The 18668-nt window shown below is 40.2% G+C and overlaps 1 protein-coding gene across 1 annotated transcript in view; it reads left to right on the top strand.

The window, feature by feature from the left end:
- Positions 1–7: 7 nt before the first annotated feature.
- RTF2 (replication termination factor 2) overlaps positions 8–18668 on the top strand; it is a 45465-nt gene continuing 26804 nt past the window's right edge. Inside the window, exons 1-5 of the mRNA XM_012748519.3 lie at positions 8–163; positions 3736–3830; positions 4511–4604; positions 6846–6985; positions 13597–13675. Coding sequence (XP_012603973.2) covers positions 95–163; positions 3736–3830; positions 4511–4604; positions 6846–6985; positions 13597–13675 — 477 coding nt within the window. The 5' untranslated portion in view covers positions 8–94. The remainder of the gene's footprint in view (positions 164–3735; positions 3831–4510; positions 4605–6845; positions 6986–13596; positions 13676–18668) is intronic.

Genomic DNA, 18668 nt, shown 5'->3' with positions numbered 1-18668 from the left:
CACCAATACGCGACGGAAGTGGTTCAGATTCCGCCAGGTTCCCCGGAAGTGGCAGCTACGAGGCTTTGCTGCTAACTCTGACTGCTAACTTGAGATGGGTTGCGACGGGGGAACAATCCCCAAGAGGCATGAACTGGTGAAGGGACCGAAAAAGGTTGAGAAGGTCAGTGACGTGGGCGGGCCCTGTGGGGACTGCGGTGGTGGGAATGCAGACGACCCCAGGAAGCAGGGGGGAAAGGGGGGAGGTAGGAAGACGGAGCCAGCGGAGTTCCAGACCTAGCTGTGCTCTTTTATCCCATTCGAAGGACTCAGAATTAACAACAGTATTAATAACGGACATTCATTGAGTGCTTACGCCATTCATGTTAAGTAGGCTTAACATGGGGTAACTTGGGTTATTTCATAAAAGCCCCATGGGTACGTACTGTCGTCCCATTTTCAGATTTGGAAATTTGAGGGTCAAAAGGAGAAAGTTGCAAAGCCAGTAAGTGGTAGAGCCAGGATGTCAACCCTATCTGTGCTTAGTAACAATGATACAAATAGTTACTATTTATTGAGCTTTGTATACATTGACGTCATTTCCTCTGGGAAGTCTTCCCAAACTGTTCCCTTACCACATCACATCAGGCCCTTACAAACTGTCTTACCACCCTGCACATTGCGTTCATGGTTGATTTATTTCGGTCTCCCCTGGTAGACAGTAAGCTCCTGATAGCAGAGGCTGTATTGTTTTTTCCTCTACAGCTAGCACAGTACCTGGCACAATAAATATTTTGAATAAATGATTGAGTGAATAATCCCTAATTCCCACAAATAATCCAGCAAATTATGTATGAAAATTTCCATGCTACTGACAGAGAAATTGAGTCCAGGAAAATTAATTAACGTGGCTAAGGTCATATGGCCCATAGGTAGTGAAGCCAAGAGACCCATCCAGTTATTCAGGATTTAAAAATTAGCACTAGTAGTTACTTTTTAGTAATAGAAAGTATGTAAAACACTGAATACAGTACCTGGCACATGTGGGTACTTCACATATTCTGATTCAGAATCCAGAGAAATCTTTTTAAAAGGTAAATTCTGTATGTCACTACTGTATTGGAAGCACTCTAGTGGCTTCCCATCACATTCAGAATAAAATCCCATCAGACTCCATGTGAGCAGGCCCCTGCCTGTCTTTCTGACCTTGTCTTCTGTTCCCTCCAGCTCTTTCGTTCTGTTCCAGCTACACAGGCCTTGTTCCTCAATCTGAAGATATTTCATCAATCTGAAATGTTTATCACTGAGATAGCCACATGATTAGTTTCTTTACTTCATTCAATTCCTTTTTTTTTTTTTTGAAACAGAATCTCGCTTTGTTGCCCAGGCTAGAGTGAGTGCTGTGGCGTCAGCCTAGCTCACAGCAACCTCAAACTTCTGGGCTCAAAGGATCCTTCTGCCTCAGCTTCCCAAGTTCCTAGGACTACAGGCATACGCCACCAGGCCCGGCTAATTTTTTCTATATATATTAGTTGGCCAATGAATTTCTTTCTATTTATAGTAGAGATGGGATCTCGCTCTTGCTCAGGCTGGTTTCGAGCTCCTGACGAGCAATCCGCCTGCCTCGGCCTCCCAGAGTGCTAGGATTACAGGCGTGAGCCACCGCTCCCGGCTACTTCATTCAATTCTTTACTCAAATGTCATGTCAGTCCACTGCTGAAATATGCCTCATTTCCATACACTCTATTCTCTTATGCTGCTTTACTTTTCTTTATAGTGCCTGACACTATAGTTATTTGTTTGTTGTCTCTCTTCCATGTGGACAGGGACCTTGTATGTCTTACTCTGTAACCTCTACCATGTGTCTGCCACATAATAGACACCCAATAAACATTTGTTGAATATGAGAATAAATGAATACCCAAGAGGATGATGTTTGCCTTCTGATCAAACTTACATATGCACAGGCTAATGCTCAATAGTTAACACTCATAGGATCTTTTGCCAAAAAGTATTCAGCACATTTTTGTTATCTTGTGCCCAGGGCTGAAAAAGAAGTAGCTTAATGAAAGGTTTGGTGAGAAACAGGTGTCAGAAGAGGGTGGAAAAGAAGGAAGGGTGATCTGAAACAACTGAAGTGCTCTGGCAGGATAGATTATTATCACCATTCACACGACAATACTTATTAGGTGCTTGCTGTGGCCACTGTTCTAAGCCCTGAGGATATAGCAGTGAGCAAGACAGAATCCAGCCCCTGCTATATATATCTGCCCTTGCTTCCTAATACATAGCTCCTAAATCTTTTGGCATTTCCTACAGGGCTGGGGAACCTGCAGTCTTCTGATTTCAAAATTGTTCTTTTTTAAGCACCAAAGGAGGCAAGAAAAGCTTCATCTTTCTCTGCTGCACCTCTTTTAATAAAAGGATTTATTCATAAAATTTGGATTCAGTCAAAAGGCCTCACTTAAGGACCTAGAAAGCTACATGTGTCCTTAAGGCTGCAGGTTCCCCACCCCTGGAGGAGCATCTTTTGTTCTAAGGATGTGATTTTTGGTGGGCTCCTGGATGGGGGCTGGTCACCAGAAAGACTAAGCCATGTTTAGGAACTTAGAACTTTTAGCCCTACCTCACCCCCATTCTCCAGGAAGCGAGAGAGCAGCTGGACATTGAGTTCATCATCGATCATGCCTATGTGATGGACCATGCCTCCATAAACATCCCTGAAGTAGGCGTTTGGAGATCTGGGTTGGTGAACACATCCACATACCAGGAGGGTGACTCACCCCAACTCCATGGGACCATCTGCTATTCTTTGGACCATCTCCTATGCTTCCAGACCTCGTCCCATGTACTTCATCTGGCTGTTGATTTGTGTCCTTTAAAATATCTTTGTAATATTTCAGCAGTAGTAACTAAAGTGTTTTCCTGGGTTCTGTGAGCCACTGAAGCAAATTATCAAGCCTGAGGAGGGGGTTTTGGTGACCTTTGATTTACAGACAGTTGGTCAGACACACAGGTGACAACCTGGACTTGTGGTTAGCATCTAAAGTAGGAGGAGGGGAAAATCTTGTGGGAATGAGCCCTTAACCTGTGGGGTTAAGGGACATATAAGACTATATCCAGGTAGATGGGGTCAGAATTGAGTTGAATTGTAGAATACCCAGCTGGTGTCAGAGAATTGGTTGATGTGAGAAAAATCCCCTACATTGTGTCAGAAGTGTTCTGGAAGTATAGAGTGTTATGAGTGAGAGTATAGAGAAAAAGAGTTCTGTATATTTCCTATACAGAAATATAATAACAATATTTTTTGATCACTCATATGGCAGGTTTGGTCTGGCCCAAAACATTGCTGTAATTTAGGACCTTCCCCTGCAAAGAAAAGAAACCTTGGAAAAAACATTTTTTAGGGAAAAAAACCCCAATCTTCTCAGTTCTTATTCTTCAAATTCTGCCACACTTTGGAGCCTTTTCCATTGCTAGAAATTAATGTAACACTGCTTGATTTGCATAAACAGTTTAGTGATTTGATGTAAACTGTTTCTTTGTACACATCATGTTTAGACAGGCCTTTATTTGACATAGTATTAATTGTGACTTTTAAAATCCCAACTTCATATGTTACTATCTTTGATTTAAAAAAAAAAAAAACCATCACAGTCTGGTATTATTGAATAAACTTTTATGTGTAAAACTGGGGACCATGTGTATTTCAGAGTTGAAAATTAATTGAAAGAATTTTTTGTTTTCACTTATTAGGTTGACAAAGATGCTGAATTAGTGGCCCAGTGGAACTATTGCACTCTGAGTCAAGAAATATTACGACGACCGATAGTTGCCTGTGAACTTGGCAGGTATGGTTTCTTTACTTGATCAAGATGAGTTATTGAGTGATTTTTTAAGAGAATTGTAATGTGTAAATGCAATTCTTAGTTCATCAAATGTGAACTATCCCAAGCAAATGTGTGAGGCCTACATTATCATTCCCTGTCTCTGAATATAATTCTGCACTCTGCTAATTTATTTGATTAGAGAACTCAGGGGCCTGTAGGAGCTAAGTTATAAATGTAAATGCATGAAGGAACCATATGAGGCACAGTAGGGAATGGTGGTGAGTGGGGAGAACTGGAGAGTTCATGTCCTATCCAGAGGAGACGCCACCACTCAGTTCCACCCAGTTCTTGCAATTTAAGAACATGAGTCTCATACTCCAGATCTTCTGTAATTTTTAATTTTTCAAGAAAAGTTGGAAATACGTACATTTATATTAAATTTCCCAATTTTTTAAATCCCTGTTCAGGTCACATTTAACCCTCAGACTGCCAATTTGCCACCCTTGATTTAAGCTAGTTTCTTTCTTTGAATGCTCTGGAAATAGATGAAACAGGGCTAAATTTACTTGTAGTGACGCAGGGCATTTTGTTATCAAATGTAAATGACTCTAGGATTGTGTTCAATTTATTCTTCCTCCTTAGTTTGGGTGTTTGAAAGTTGATTGTTGATATCATATTTTGACTAATCCTTATTATTGCAGACTTTATAACAAAGATGCAGTCATTGAATTTCTGTTGGACAAATCTGCTGAAAAGGCTCTTGGGAAGGCAGCATCTCACATTAAAAGCATTAAGGTAAGACAGGTGATTCTGAAGTGCTTCGTGAGTCTCAGTGATGGAGGTTTATTTTATAGAATTCAAGTTCTTTAAAGACCAAATTTAGAAATTAGGAGTTCCAGTCCCATCTACCCACCTAACACAGGTATGATCTTGGAAGGGCATTTACATCTCAAATCAGAAATTCCTGTATGTATACTTCCTGCATTATAAATCTGTTGTGATTTCATCTGTGTGAACATACTTTGAAAATGCTTAACATGTTGTATAATTACTGGAAAGCATTATTTTTGTAATTAATACTCAGCTACTTGAATTTTGGATTTGGAAGACACAGAATTAAAGAACTTCATAAGTAGATCACTATTAAATCATTGTGGTTACCTCCTGCTGATTAGAAGTTCTGATTGGCATTTAAGGTTCTTTCATAAAAGTGGAAAAACAAATTTTTTAGTAAAGGAAGTTTCTTAAGAGAATAAAATTTTTCAAATCTGGTCAGTGGAAAAAAGCTTAGAAAGATAGTGAAGAATTTGAGAGCCATCAGGCTAGTCAAACCCTTCCTCTCACTGTAAATGACTTGTTGGAGACCACATAGCCAGTGAGTAAAGTGCTGAACTAGATTCCTTGACTCCCAGTCTAAGGCTTCAGATTTCTCCTTTATTATTATTATTATTTATTATTATTATATTAGGATTTTGTATCAGTTCCTGGGCTGTGATTACAGGATATGTTTCATTTCAGGCAAATTTATAATTCTGAAATATAGCTACTGGTAGTGCTATAAAAATTTGCATTCTGATTTTAGTGACCTTTTACCTTGGGAAGAGAATTCATCCCTGAAAAACCCATCATAGTTTGAATTATCTTACCTCAAAAAGTGATTATCAAAATTCTGTAGTTAAAACATACACAGTATTCAGTTTTATGTGGTTGAACGATTGATAAAAAAAAAATAAAAAAACAAAAAAATCCCTCTAAGAAATTGAAGTAGTAAAGATAAAATGATCCAGGCTGGGTGCAGTGGCTCACGCCTATAATCCTAGCACTCTGGGAGGCCGAGACAGGTGGATTGCTCGAGGTCAAGAGTTTGAAACCAGCCTGAACAAGAGCGAGACCCTGTCTCTACTATAAATAGAAAGAAATTAATTGGCCAACTAATATATATATAGAAAAAATTAGCTGGGCCTGGTGGCATATGCCTGTAGTCCCAGCTACTTGGGAGGCTGAGGCAGCAGGGTTGCTTGAGCCCAGGAGTTTGAGGTTGCTGTGAACTAGGCCAATGCCACGGCACTCACTCTAGCCTGGGCAACAAAGCGAGACTCTGTCTCAGAAAAAAAAAAAAATATATATATGTATATATATAAAATGATCCAAATAAAATAGTGCAAGTACACAAGATTATCATTGGTGTCAATTAACAGTCCACAAATACTCTTAACAAAGAACCTAATGAGACATGTGCTAGCTGTCCACCAGGAAGCAGACTGGAGGAATGGCAGATTTCCTTTTGAAGTACTCAGCTGCTCTCCAGAGTGTTAAAATCAAAATTATCTCATTAAATAGGTAGAAAAGCCTTGAATGCAAAAGTAAAGCTATTAAATCAAACTCTTTGTAAAGCTGAATTCTTAAAAACCTGAATGGCTTGATCTATGGGCTACAGCATGGGTGTTGTGTTAGAAGGCATTAAAACAACATTCATCTCCTTGTATGTCTACATCAAAGCTCTTGGGCAATTAGGTGCATGGTCAATGAGCAGTAATCTTTTGGAGTTTTGGAATATGATATTAATAGTATTTTTTGGCTGATATTCTGCCTTAACTCTTTAGGCTGTGGCCTCACAGATTTTACTGTCCACTCTTGTATACACATAGATGGTCAGTAATATGGAACAGCTTCCATATTCATCAGCAAGGATAGAAAGCATTCCTTTCAGGATGGAACTAATGCAAAGCTTTCTCTTGGTGGAGTAATTTTTGATGTGCAGAGGTACTCTTTTTAAATAAAAAAATTATAAAATAGAAATTACTTAACTAATTTACTTGCTAGTCAGTGAATTGAAAAAAATCTTTCTTTCTATACAATTCATGATTTAATATTATATCCATGTTTCTTGATGGCCAAAGAAAAGTAGCTGGGAAGAAGAGATTTGGATGGGAGGGGAAGAGAATAACAATTTCTCTGTTGAATTAGGTGGTTTATTAAGGCAAAGGATGATCTATTTATCAAATGAATTTCTAAAATATTATTGGTTTTTCCCAGAATGTGACAGAACTAAGGCTTTCTGATAATCCTGCCTGGGAAGGGGATAGAGGAAACACGAAAGGTGACAAGCACGATGACCTCCAGCGGGCACGTTTCATCTGCCCTGTCGTGGGCTTGGAGATGAATGGCCGGCACAGGTCAGTGTGGACGTGGGACGGATGATGCGGGAGTCTGGTGAAATGACACTGGTCTTGTTAGGGTTTGTGCCATAGCTTAGCAGTCGCATGGATTTCTCCTTGGTGTCCTTGGGTTTGGTAGCGCCTTAGAGGAAATGCTGCTCGGTCATGAGCAGATTCATTCCTCATCAGCCATTTGTACTAAGTCCACTCAACCTTTTTGTCTGTGGCCCTTTGTTCCTGAGGTAGGAAAACCTAAAGCAAAGTGGGATTTTAAAAGGTATCATGTGATACTTATGAAACCTGAGTTTGATTATTCGATCATCTTTTCCTATGAGATAAAAAGAAAAGGACAAATGTTTTCCATCATAAAAATCCCATTTCCTTTTAAATGCTAAAATATATGCAGTAGCAAACAGTGTTCTGGAACATGTGATTCATCAGTCAGCTAAAGGGGCTCCACTGATGATAATGACTTATTTTGAATTTGTAACTAACAAATCCTCTGGCGAGGGCACTGCAAATCCTGTGGTTGAGATGTATGTAACAAATGTAAGTGACCTGTATATTTCCCTCTTTAAAAATATTAAGGGTTGAAATGGGCTATTATGTAACTTTTTATAGGATGTCTCACTACACAAAAGCATTAAGCCCTTTCCCCCATGATTTAGCAATACAGGTGTACCTCAGAGATACTGTGGGTTTGGTTCCAGACCACTGCAATAAAACAGATATCACAATAAAAGCAATAAAGCAAGTCACATGAATTTTTGGTTACTTAGTACATGTAAAAGTTATGTTTACACATACTATAGTCTGTTAAGTGTACAACAGCATTATGTCTGAAAAAAAAGGCTGGATGCAGTGGCTTTTCTTTTTTATTTCATTAAATTTCTTTGTTTTTATTTTTGCTTTTTTAAAATCTTTTATCTGTACCAGTCACACAGAAAACAAAGAAGTTTGCTACATCAGTTGACTCTTCCCTTTCACAAAAAATTTCTCTGTAGCATGTGATAGCATTTTATGCATAGTGGACTTCAAAACTGGAGTCAGTCCTTTCAAACCCTGCTGCTGCTTTATCAGCTAGTTTATATAATATTGTAAATTCATTATTTCAACAATGTGCACAGCATCTTCACTAGGAGTAGATTCCATCTCAAGAAACTGCTTTCTTTGCTCATCATTAGGAAGCAGCTCCTCATTTATTCATGTTTTATCATGAGATTGTAGCAATTCATTCCAGCTTCAGGCTCCACTTCTGGTTCTCTTGCTATTTCACCACATCTGCAGTGACTTCTTCAGCTGAAGTCTAGAACCGCTCAAAGTCATCCATGAAGGTTAGAATCAACTCTTTCCAAACTCCTGTTAATGTTAATATTTTTACCTCCTGCCATGAATCACGAATATTCTTAATGGCACCCAGAATGGTGAATCCTTTCCAGAGAGTTTTCAATTTATTTTGCCCAGATCCATCAGAAGAATCACTATCTATGGCAGCTGTAGCCTTATGAAATGTATTTCCTAAAATACTAAGATTTGAAAGTTGAAATTCCTCCTTGATCTATGGGCTACAGCATGGATGTTGTGTTAGAAGGCATTAAAACAGCATTCATCTCCTTGTACATCTACATCAAAGCTCTTGGGTGACTAGGTGCATGGTCAACGAGCAGTAATCTTTTTAAAGGAATTTTTTTCTGAGAAGTAGATCTCAACAGTGCTTAAAATATTTTTTAAACCATGCTATAAACAGATGTGCTGTCATCCAGGCTTTGTTGTTCGATCTGTAGAGCACAGACAGAGTAAATTTAGCATAATTCTTAAAGGCCCTGGGGTTTTCAGAGTATTAAATGAACATTGGCTTCTACTTAAAATCACTAGCTGCATTAGCCCCTAATAAAAGCCTGTTCTTTAAAGCTTTGAAGCCAGACATTGACTTCTCTCTAGCTCAGAAAGTTCTAGATGGCATCTTCTTCTAAGAGAAAGCTGTTTTTTCTACTTCGCTGATCTGTTGTTCAGTGTAGCCACCTTCATCAATGATGTTAGCTACATCTTCTGGCTAACTTGCTGCAGCTTCTCCATCAGCACTTGCTGCTTCACCTTGCACTTTGATGTTATGGAGATGGCTGCTTTTCTTAAAACTCATGAACCAACCTCGGCTAGCTTCCAACTTTTTTTCTGTAGCTTTCTCACTTCTCTCTGCCTTCACAGAATTGAAGAGAGTTAGGACCTGTCTCTGGATTAGGCTTTGGCTTAAGGGAATGTTGTGGCTGGTTTGATCTTCTATCCAGACCACTAAAACTTTCTCCATATCAGCAAGAGGCATTTTTTGGTTTTTTATCATTTGTGTGTTTAATGAAGTAGTACTTTTAATTTCCTTCAAGAACTTTTCCTTTGCATTCACAACTTGACTAACTGCTTGGCACAAGAGGCCTAGCTTTTGGCCTCTCTTGGCTTTTAATATGCCTTCCTCACTAATAATCATTGTAGCTTTTGATTCAAAATGAAAGACATGTGACTCTTCCTTTCATTTGAACACTTCGGGGTCATTGTAGGTTATTAATTGAACTAATGTCAATATTGCGTGTCTCAGGGAATACGGAGGCCTGAGGAGAGGGAGAGAGATGGGGGAACAGCCAGTTGGTGGAGCAATCTGAACACACACATTTATCAATTAAATTCGCCAGCTTATATGGGTGCAGTTTATGGCACCCCAAAACAATTACAATATTAACATCAAAGATCACTTAACACAGATCATCATAACAGATATAATAATAATGAAAAAGTTGAAATATTGTAAGCATTACTGAAACGTGTTACAGAGACACCAAATGAGCACATGCTATTGGGAAAATGCCAAGAAACCTGCTTAATGCAGGATTGCCACAAACCTTCAATTTGTTTAAAAAAAAAAAAAAACCTACACAGTATCTGCGAAGTGTAATTAAATGAAATATGCCTCTATCTTTAATAGCTGGTAGTCCAGACTACCTTCTGGAATCTTCTGTCAAACACATGACATATTGAAAGATAGCTTTTTTTTACTATCTACTTTTTTTCAGTAAAGGGGTGGGAGGAAGCATCTCAAATAATAAATTTTTTATTGTGCCATAAACAACCTATGTCATCTTGAGCATTCTGGCTTGTTTGTATGCATTTATTTAACAGATGTGTATGGGCACCTTCTCATGTGCCAGGCACTATGTGGTATGTGACAGACCAGGCCAGAGAGACTAACAGCCCTTGCTCTGAAATAGAACAATGTGTTGGGCTTCATCAGTTTGGAGAGAAGTACAATTTAAGGCCCAAGAACATTTTGCTTTTAGTTATTTTATTTTTATTTTTTGAGACAGTCTCTTGCTCTGCCGCCCAGGCTGGAGTGCAGTAGTGTCATCATACATAGCGCACTGCAGCCTCAAACTTCTGGGCTCAAACAATCTTTCTGCCTCAGCCTCCCAGGTAGTTGAGGCTACAGGTGCACACCACCCCACCCAGCTAATTTTTCTACGTTTTGCAGAGACAGGATCTCTCTATGTTACCCAAGGCTGGTCTTGAACTCCTGGCCTCAAGTGATCCTCCTGCCTTAGCCTCCCAAAGTGCTGGGATTACTAATAGTCACCAGCCACCATGCCTGACAAATCTTTTTTTCTTTTTTAATTCACTATGATACTAAAAAGGGTTTTGTTTATTTTAATTTTTAAGTTTTTTGTTATTTATTTTTACTTAAGCTTATACCTCACAATCCATATATTAATACTAACCAGAATTGCTTTTAAATGTTATACTCATTTTCAAGGAATCTGAATTTAAACCACTTAGGGTTCTCCCTCCAGCCCCAGTTAATCCCTACTTGAACTCAGGGTTCTTTTAAACTTAACCATTTGGGTCAAACAGATGTATTCTAGAGGGCCAGACTCATTTACCTAACCTTGTCCCACATTTTATGTTTTTATTTATATACATGTATATTGTTTATTTTATTTTTTATTTATTTTTTTATTTCGGCATATTATGGGGGTACAGATTTTAAGGTTTCAATAAATGCCCATTCCCCCTGTATACATGTATATGTATGCATATTGAGGTAAAAGTCACATAACATAAAATTGACCATTTTATTTATTTATTTATTTATTTATTTTTTTATTTTATTTTATTTTATTTTTTTTTTTGAGACAGAGTCTCGCTTTGTTGCCCAGGCTAGAGTGAGTGCCGTGGCATCAGCCTAGCTCACAGCAACCTCAAACTCCTGGGCTCGAGTGATCCTTCTGCCTCAGCCTCCCGGGTAGCTGGGACTACAGGCATGTGCCACCATGCCCGGCTAATTTTTTTTTATATATATATCAGTTGGCCAATTAATTTCTTTCTATTTATAGTAGAGACGGGGTCTCGCTCTTGCTCAGGCTGGTTTTGAACTCCTGACCTTGAGCAATCCGCCCGCCTCGGCCTCCCAAGAGCTAGGATTACAGGCGTGAGCCACAGCGCCCGGCCTTATTTATTTTTTTGAGACAGAGTCTCACTCTGTTGCCCAGGCTAGAGTGCCATGGCATCATCCTAGCTCACAGCAACCTCAAACTCCTGGGCTCAAGCAATCCTCCTGCCTCAGCCTCCCCAGTAGCTGGCATAGGCATGCGCCACCATGCCCGGCCAGATTTTTTCTCTATATATTTTTAGTTGGCCAATTAATTTCTTTCTATTTATAGTAGAGACGGGGTCTCACTCTTGCTCAGGCTGGTTTTGAACTCCTAACCTTGAGCGATCCGCCTGTCTTGGCCTCCCAGAGTGCTAGGATTACAGGCATGAGCTACCATGCCTGGCCAAAATTGACCATTTGAAAGTGTATGTTTCAGTGGCATTGAGTACCATCACAGTGCCATGCAATTACCCCCTCCATCTAGGTCCAAAGCATTATCACCCAAGGAAAACCCCCTACCCATTAAACTTACTCCCCATTCCCCCTAATCCCAGCCACTGGAAACCACCAATCTGCTTCCTGTCTCAGTGGACTTACCTATTCTGTATGTGTCATATAAATAGAATCATACAGTATGTAACCTTTTGTGTCTGGCTTCCCACTTCTTTTTCAGCAAACCATGGTTCACCCCAGAAGAGGAACTTAACAGAAACAAGCTCCACTCTGGGGTCTTGAGTAGGAGTTACCCGGAGTCTGTTGCTCTGATTGTGGCTTCTCCTGGTTTTTTCCCTTTGATTTGCTGGTTGATCTCTTCTCCTTTTTCTCTTACCCAATTAATTGAGCTTTGCCTATTTTGGCTTTGTCCACCTTTTATTAATAAAGGCTCTGAATTCGAAAATTGATTATTAGATTGGTTCGTATACAGTCATCCCTTGGTATCTGTGGGGGTTGGTTCTAGGACCCTCTGTGGATCCCAAAATCCATGGATGTTTAAGTCCCTGATATAAAATGGTACAGTATTTGCATATAACCGACATAAATCCCCCCATCTACTTTAAATCACGGCTGGATTACTTATAGCATCTAATACAGGGTAAATACTATGTAAATAGTTTTGGTTTTTTGAGAAAGGGTCTTGCACCATCACCCAGGTTGGAGCACAGTGGTGTGATCATAGTTCACTGCAACCTCAAACTCCTGTACTTAAGCGATGCTCCCGCTTCAGCCTCCCTTCTAAGTAGCTAGATGTGTCACCAAGCCTGGCTAATTTTTTTTTAATTTTTGTTTAGAGATGTATGATTGAGGCTGGTCTTGGACTCCTAGTCTCAAGTAGTCCTTCTACCTTGGCCTCTCAAAGTACTGGGATTACAGGTGTGAGCCACTGTGCCCAGCCTGTACATATTTTATAACCTCTTTTTTTTCTGCTTCTCCATCTAATTTGAACATTTTTTCATAGCCTTGAATAAAGATTTACCTTATTCTTTTTAATATCTATTTGAGTGTTCATAATTTGTGTGACCATTCCCCTATTGATGAGCATTTAGGTAGTTTTCTTCTTTTTCTTGTTATAGTGCTATACTACACACTTTTTAATAAATACATAATTTGTGCATTTGCACACTTGTGGGCATGTTTCTGTAGGAAAAATTCTTAAAAGTGATACTTTACTTGATATTGCCAAGTTGTCTTCATAAAGTGTTATACCACATTGGAGCCACCTTCCAACAAATGTGCCTGAGTTCTGTGACAGTTTCAAACTGTGTACCTTCAATCTCTTTAACTATTTACCTAATAGGTAAAAGGATTATGTATCATGGTTTTGAAAGACATTTCTTTAACATTTGATGTTAAGAATCTTTTTATATGTTTTGGCTTTTATATTTCTTTTGTGAACTGAATGTTAATGCCCTTTGCCCATTTTTCTATTACATTGTTTACTCTCATTTTTTGAGACCCCTTTGAATATTCATAAAATGAGCCCTGAATCTTATATGTATTTAAAATATTTTTCCCCAAGTTCTTGTTATGTTTTTTGACTTTTTATGTTTGTGGTTTTAGTTTTGATAAAAAATGTTTTTGAACATATTTATTTTTTAAACTATTTTTATTATTGTGGTTCTTGGCCTTTGTGTAAACTGAATAAATATTAATTGATGATGTGAATAATAATTTCTCAGGTCTAATGTAAGTCACTCTCCATGTTGGATTACTCCTGCAGGTTCTGCTTCCTTCGGTGCTGTGGGTGTGTGTTTTCTGAACGAGCCCTGAAAGAGATAAAAGCGGAAGTTTGTCACACAGTGAGTTCCTAACATGCGCCATTTGTTCCTTCTCAGTAGCTGAGGAAATCAGATGGTTTATGGTCCCTCCCTCCATTTGTCATTTAAGGATCCTTACCTTCTTTGTGAAACACAGATCTAATAAACTGCTTTTCTGCTTAAAACCCTCCCACGGCTCTAGGTTGCTAGAAGTACAGACTCAGTCCTGGTCACCTGACCATTGCCTGGCCTGCCTGTCCAGGGCAGACCACGCTCAAGCTGTCCCCTGAATGTGCCATCGTCTCCTATGCCCTGTGCCTCCATTCTCTCCACGCTGACCTGCCAGCCAAGAGAGGGCCCCGGCCCCGCCCCCACCCGCCTGAGCCTTAGTTCTGGAATTCTTACTTCCTCTGAGATTCCTGGTTGCTAAACCACCTTCCACATTCCTGGAGCACCTTTCTCTCACTTCTCTCGTCATAGTATAATTGCATATTTATGTGTCAGTTTCCCCACTGGCCTATGTGGATTTGAGGGTGGAGGACAAGGCTTGTTCATCTCTTTATCTGCAGGGCTCATTCCCTCCACAGCATGTAGCACACCTTCAGTAAATGCTCACACGAGTGAGCCAATGATGCGACGTGAGAGCTGGCCTTCTCAGCTCACATCGAGGAAATACTGATGACTTTGCTTTAACAGTGTTGCTGCTGAAGCCCAGGACGTTTGCGTCTTTGGTGTTCTGCTGGCCCATGAAAAGCCTGGCATTGAGTTCAATGTCATGGATGCCAAGAGCTTCTGACTGTATCACCTGCATCTGCTTGGATTTCATTAAGCCCTCTCCTCCATATTGTTTTCTCTGTTGTGAATTATTCGTTCAGTCAACAGCTTTTATTGAGCAACTGTGATGGGCCAGCCCCTGTCTTAGGCACTGTTTGGTGAGATATCATGATGGATAAGATCCTTTGAAGGTCCTTGCCCTCATGGATGCTATATTCTAGTTGGAGAGAGAGACACTCAAATAGATGAGCAAGGCAGTATTGACCATGATGGATGCTAGGAAGGAAGCACACGAGGTGATGTAATAGAGGGAGAGAAGCTTCTTCAGTGGTGGCTGACAAAGGCATCTCTAGAGCTAAGAGCTGACGGGCACAAAGGAGCCAGCCGTGCAGAGCTTGAGCAGTAGCCTCTTAGGCAGCAGGAACAGCATGTGCAAAAGCTCAGAGGTAATAAAGCACCTTTCTAGTTCAAGGAACAGAAAGTGTGGCCAGGGTAGAGGGCAGGAGAGGAGAAATAGAGGAAATTAAAGAGTTAAGCAGGGGTCCCTCATGCAGGGCCCCGGTGGCCACATTGGGGCTTGTGGCTTTTATTCTAAGAGCACTAGGCAGGCCGTGTTTGGTGGCTCATGCCTATAATCCCAACACTTTGGGAGGCCGAGGCAGGAGGATCTCTTGAAGCCAGGAGTTCAAGACCAGCCTGAGTAAGAGTGAGACCCTATCTCTACAAAACATAGAAAAATTAGCCAGGCATGATGGTGTGTGCCTATAGTCCCAACTACCTGGGAGGCTGAGGCAGAAGGATCTCTTGAGCTGAAGAGTATGAGATTACAGTGAGCTATCATGACACCACTGCACTCTAGCTTAGGCAACAGAGTAAGACCGTCAGACAAGGGTGTGCTTTAGTTTTTTTGTTATGTAGTTGGGACAGAGTATCACTCAGTGTCCCTGAGTAGAGTGCACTGATGTGATTACAGCTCACTGCAAGCTTCAACTCCTAGGCTGTGAGCGATCCTTCTGCCTTAGCCTCCCAGGTAGCTGGGACTATAGGTACACCTATCACATGAGGTCAGGTGTGGAATTTTCTGTTTGTGGCATCATGTTGGTACTCAAAAATTTTTAGATTTTGGACAGTCTCAGATTTTGGATTTTCAGATAAGGGAGTCTTAGCATGTATCTTGATCAAGATTGGCTAACTGCTGTAACAAACAACCCCCCAATTCTAGGGGCCAATACAGTGAAAGTTCCTGGTTGGGCAGCTTTCTGCCAAGGGTAACTCACAGATTCAGCCTCTTGCTATTTTGTAGCTCTGACTTACTGGTCTGGGGAGTACTCTCCCCTCAGAAAGAGAAGAGAGCATCTATCTTAGGAGGCTCTTAGGGACCGGGCCTGGAAGTGGCACCACTTCACTTCTGCTTACATTTCATAGGTCAGCACTCAGTCACATGACCACACCTAACCTCAAGGAGCCTGGGAAATGTAGTCTAGCAGGATACCCAGGAGGGGGCAGCAACACTAGCCATTTCTGCCAAACTGCCAAAAAGAAGAGTGATGGTGTGGTTTCAGGAACTGCGGTGCATCATGAAAATGTGAATGGAGATAAAGCCACAGTGTCAACATCTAAAACAAATATTTTCACTTTTTCGGTGATGTATAAAATTTAGAGAAAATCATTGTCATAAGAACAATGGCAGGAACCTCAATGGTATTTAGGGTATGCATTTTCTCTACTTTTCAGTTTGGCTTTTCAATTCACTGGAAGAGATGTGAGGGTTTGAAATAGTTTTGGTTCCATGTTCCAAAACACATGGCGTGCACACTTGATTTTAGTAAACAGGGTCCAAAGAGATGTTGTTGCTAGGTGTTTTTGTTTTCACTATAAACAAATCACTAGCCAAAAAATTAATTGTATTCCCCACTGTGCTCTTCACTGCTTGTAATAAGAAGAAACCCACTGGAGTAATTGCAGGTTGCAAAATAAGTGCTGTGCTTGTTACTCAAAGCATCACCCACAGACCTGCAATATTGACATCACCCGGGAGGGTTTTTGCTTGTTTGTTTTTAAGAAATGCAGACTCTCAGGCCCTACCTTGGATCTGCTGAAATAGAATCTGCATTTTAACAAGATTCTCAGGTGATTTGTGTGCATAATAAAATTTGACAAGTACTGATGTAGATATTAGAGATGTGATCCATAGTGTTTGACTTGCTAGTTTCTGTCTTCCTTTATTTAATCTTTGGAGATTGGTGAATGGGGTGTGTTGTAAAGTCAGAAGTCAGAAAACATACTCATTATTTATGTGCTCTTCATGGAGGGGTGGATTAGAAAGATGAAAAGTTAAGTTAGGGGAGGGGTACCTTCAAAAGTAGTCAGCTCTCAGCTAATTCTGATTTTCCGGCTTTGGCCTCCTTCAGGTTATTTTATCTTTCTGCCATCTTTATGATCTTTGTGAATACTTAGCCTCGGGGACTCACATAATACACAGCATAGGCAGACTTAAATTTTTACACATAAGAAAACTTTACAGAAAAATGCAATATTAAACTTTACATGTCAGTAAGAGGCATCTTTTCCCAGAATGCTAGAAAAATTGAGGATCCCTATTTATCCATCACCTTGGCAATATATTTCCGACATTTTTTAAGTGTGATTTAATTTTGTCCCTTTACTTTACAAATGACACACGGAGAGTCTCACCAGGATGGAGTGCACCTGGCTTCTTGTCCTGATGCTCAGAGAGGCTGCTGCTTTCACTTGGCCTGCCTAGCGTGGCCCACGAGCCTCAGCCTCCCCTTATGCCTTGCCCCCTGCTCCGCCTAAGCCTGGTATCATGCTGCTGCATTCTGCCCTGCCTTTATGTCACTCCGTTATTTTTATTTTATTGTGCTCTTACTGAAATGATTTGTTTGAGCTTGCCAGGGGCAGGCATGTATGTGAATTCGTGCTTCTCTGTGTGAGGTAAGGTGGTGTAGGCTGGGACCCTCTATCAGACTGCCTGCCTGGTCTAGTCCTTCTAGCTGTCTGGTCTCAGGAAGGTCCGATCATCTCCCTGTGCCTCAGTTTCCTCATCTGTGAAAAAAGTGTCAGACATAATTATGAGAGCTTCATCCATCCACAGGGACACCCTTGGTCCTCACAACAGTCCTGGGGGTGGATACTCCTATGAGGGCCCCCTTCATGGTCTGCGGCTGTCCTGTGGATCGCCGTTGAAAGGAAATGAAATGCAAGGAAGGCATGCTTCAAGTAACTTGAAAAGATTTAAGCTTTTTTTAAAAAATGAGGTGTACATTCAGTTGCTAATGATTTGTTATTAGTATAAAATAAAGGGGACATAATTGTGATAATATGAGCTTTCAGAATGAATCACCAGTCAGAACGTAGCCAGTCTGCACCTTCAGGAATACTAGTTTGCCTGTAAAAATGTGTAGGAAAATGGTGGTTTGGTGCATGAGGCTCTGTGTTCTTCTCTTTGACAGTCTTAACATTTTCAATATGTGCTTTCCTTGGATTTAAATATCTTAAGGGGAAGAAGAGTTTGCTTAATAAGTATACTGTTGTCTATTTATGTTTGGTTTGTGGTATCTGCCTTCAAAATCTCTTTTCTTTTCCTGCTATTTAGCTTCATGCTTTTCCAGGGCTGTTTCACTGACTCTCAGTGGATTTGATTTCATCTTTATGTGTGCAGTACTTCAGTTTACTAGGTGCCCACACTTGGCCTTTGAATTATATGTTTATTTCTTTAGTTTCCTGTGATTCCTGCTTTTCCTTTTTTCCTTTTTTTTTTAGTTGTTTTATGTTTTACTATTTAATAGTGTGCATTTCGGTCTTAGATGATGCCGTGAACTCTTTTAGAAAAGAGAATGTATATAAAGTTCTCAACAACAACAGCAGCAAAAACAAAAAAATCATGGACTTTATAAGGGAGAAGACTTGGGCCTGCGAACAGAGATAACCACAACTGTTTATGCTGTGCTATTCAGCATGGTAGCCATTACCCACATTTGCCTACTTAGCATTAAATTAATTAAAAATTTTAAAATCAATTACAAACTGATTCACTTCATCAATCATGCTAGCCACATTTCCAGTGCCAGTAGCCCCTGTGGTTGTGGTTAGTGTTGGATGGCTCAGGTATGGAACACCTCCACCATCACAGAAAGTACTAGCGATGAAGCAGTGAGACTGCAGACACTTAGGGGCAGCCTTTTTAAGAAGCTGTGTCTTCTACTCCAGATTAGTTTCATTTTACCCAAAGAAATAGACT

Source organism: Microcebus murinus, chromosome 16 (genome assembly GCF_040939455.1).
Source record: "Microcebus murinus isolate Inina chromosome 16, M.murinus_Inina_mat1.0, whole genome shotgun sequence".
NCBI classification, from domain to species: Eukaryota; Metazoa; Chordata; class Mammalia; order Primates; family Cheirogaleidae; genus Microcebus; species Microcebus murinus.
The sequence above is the reverse complement of the archived record's forward strand: the minus strand, read 5'-3'. Positions and strand labels throughout refer to the sequence as shown.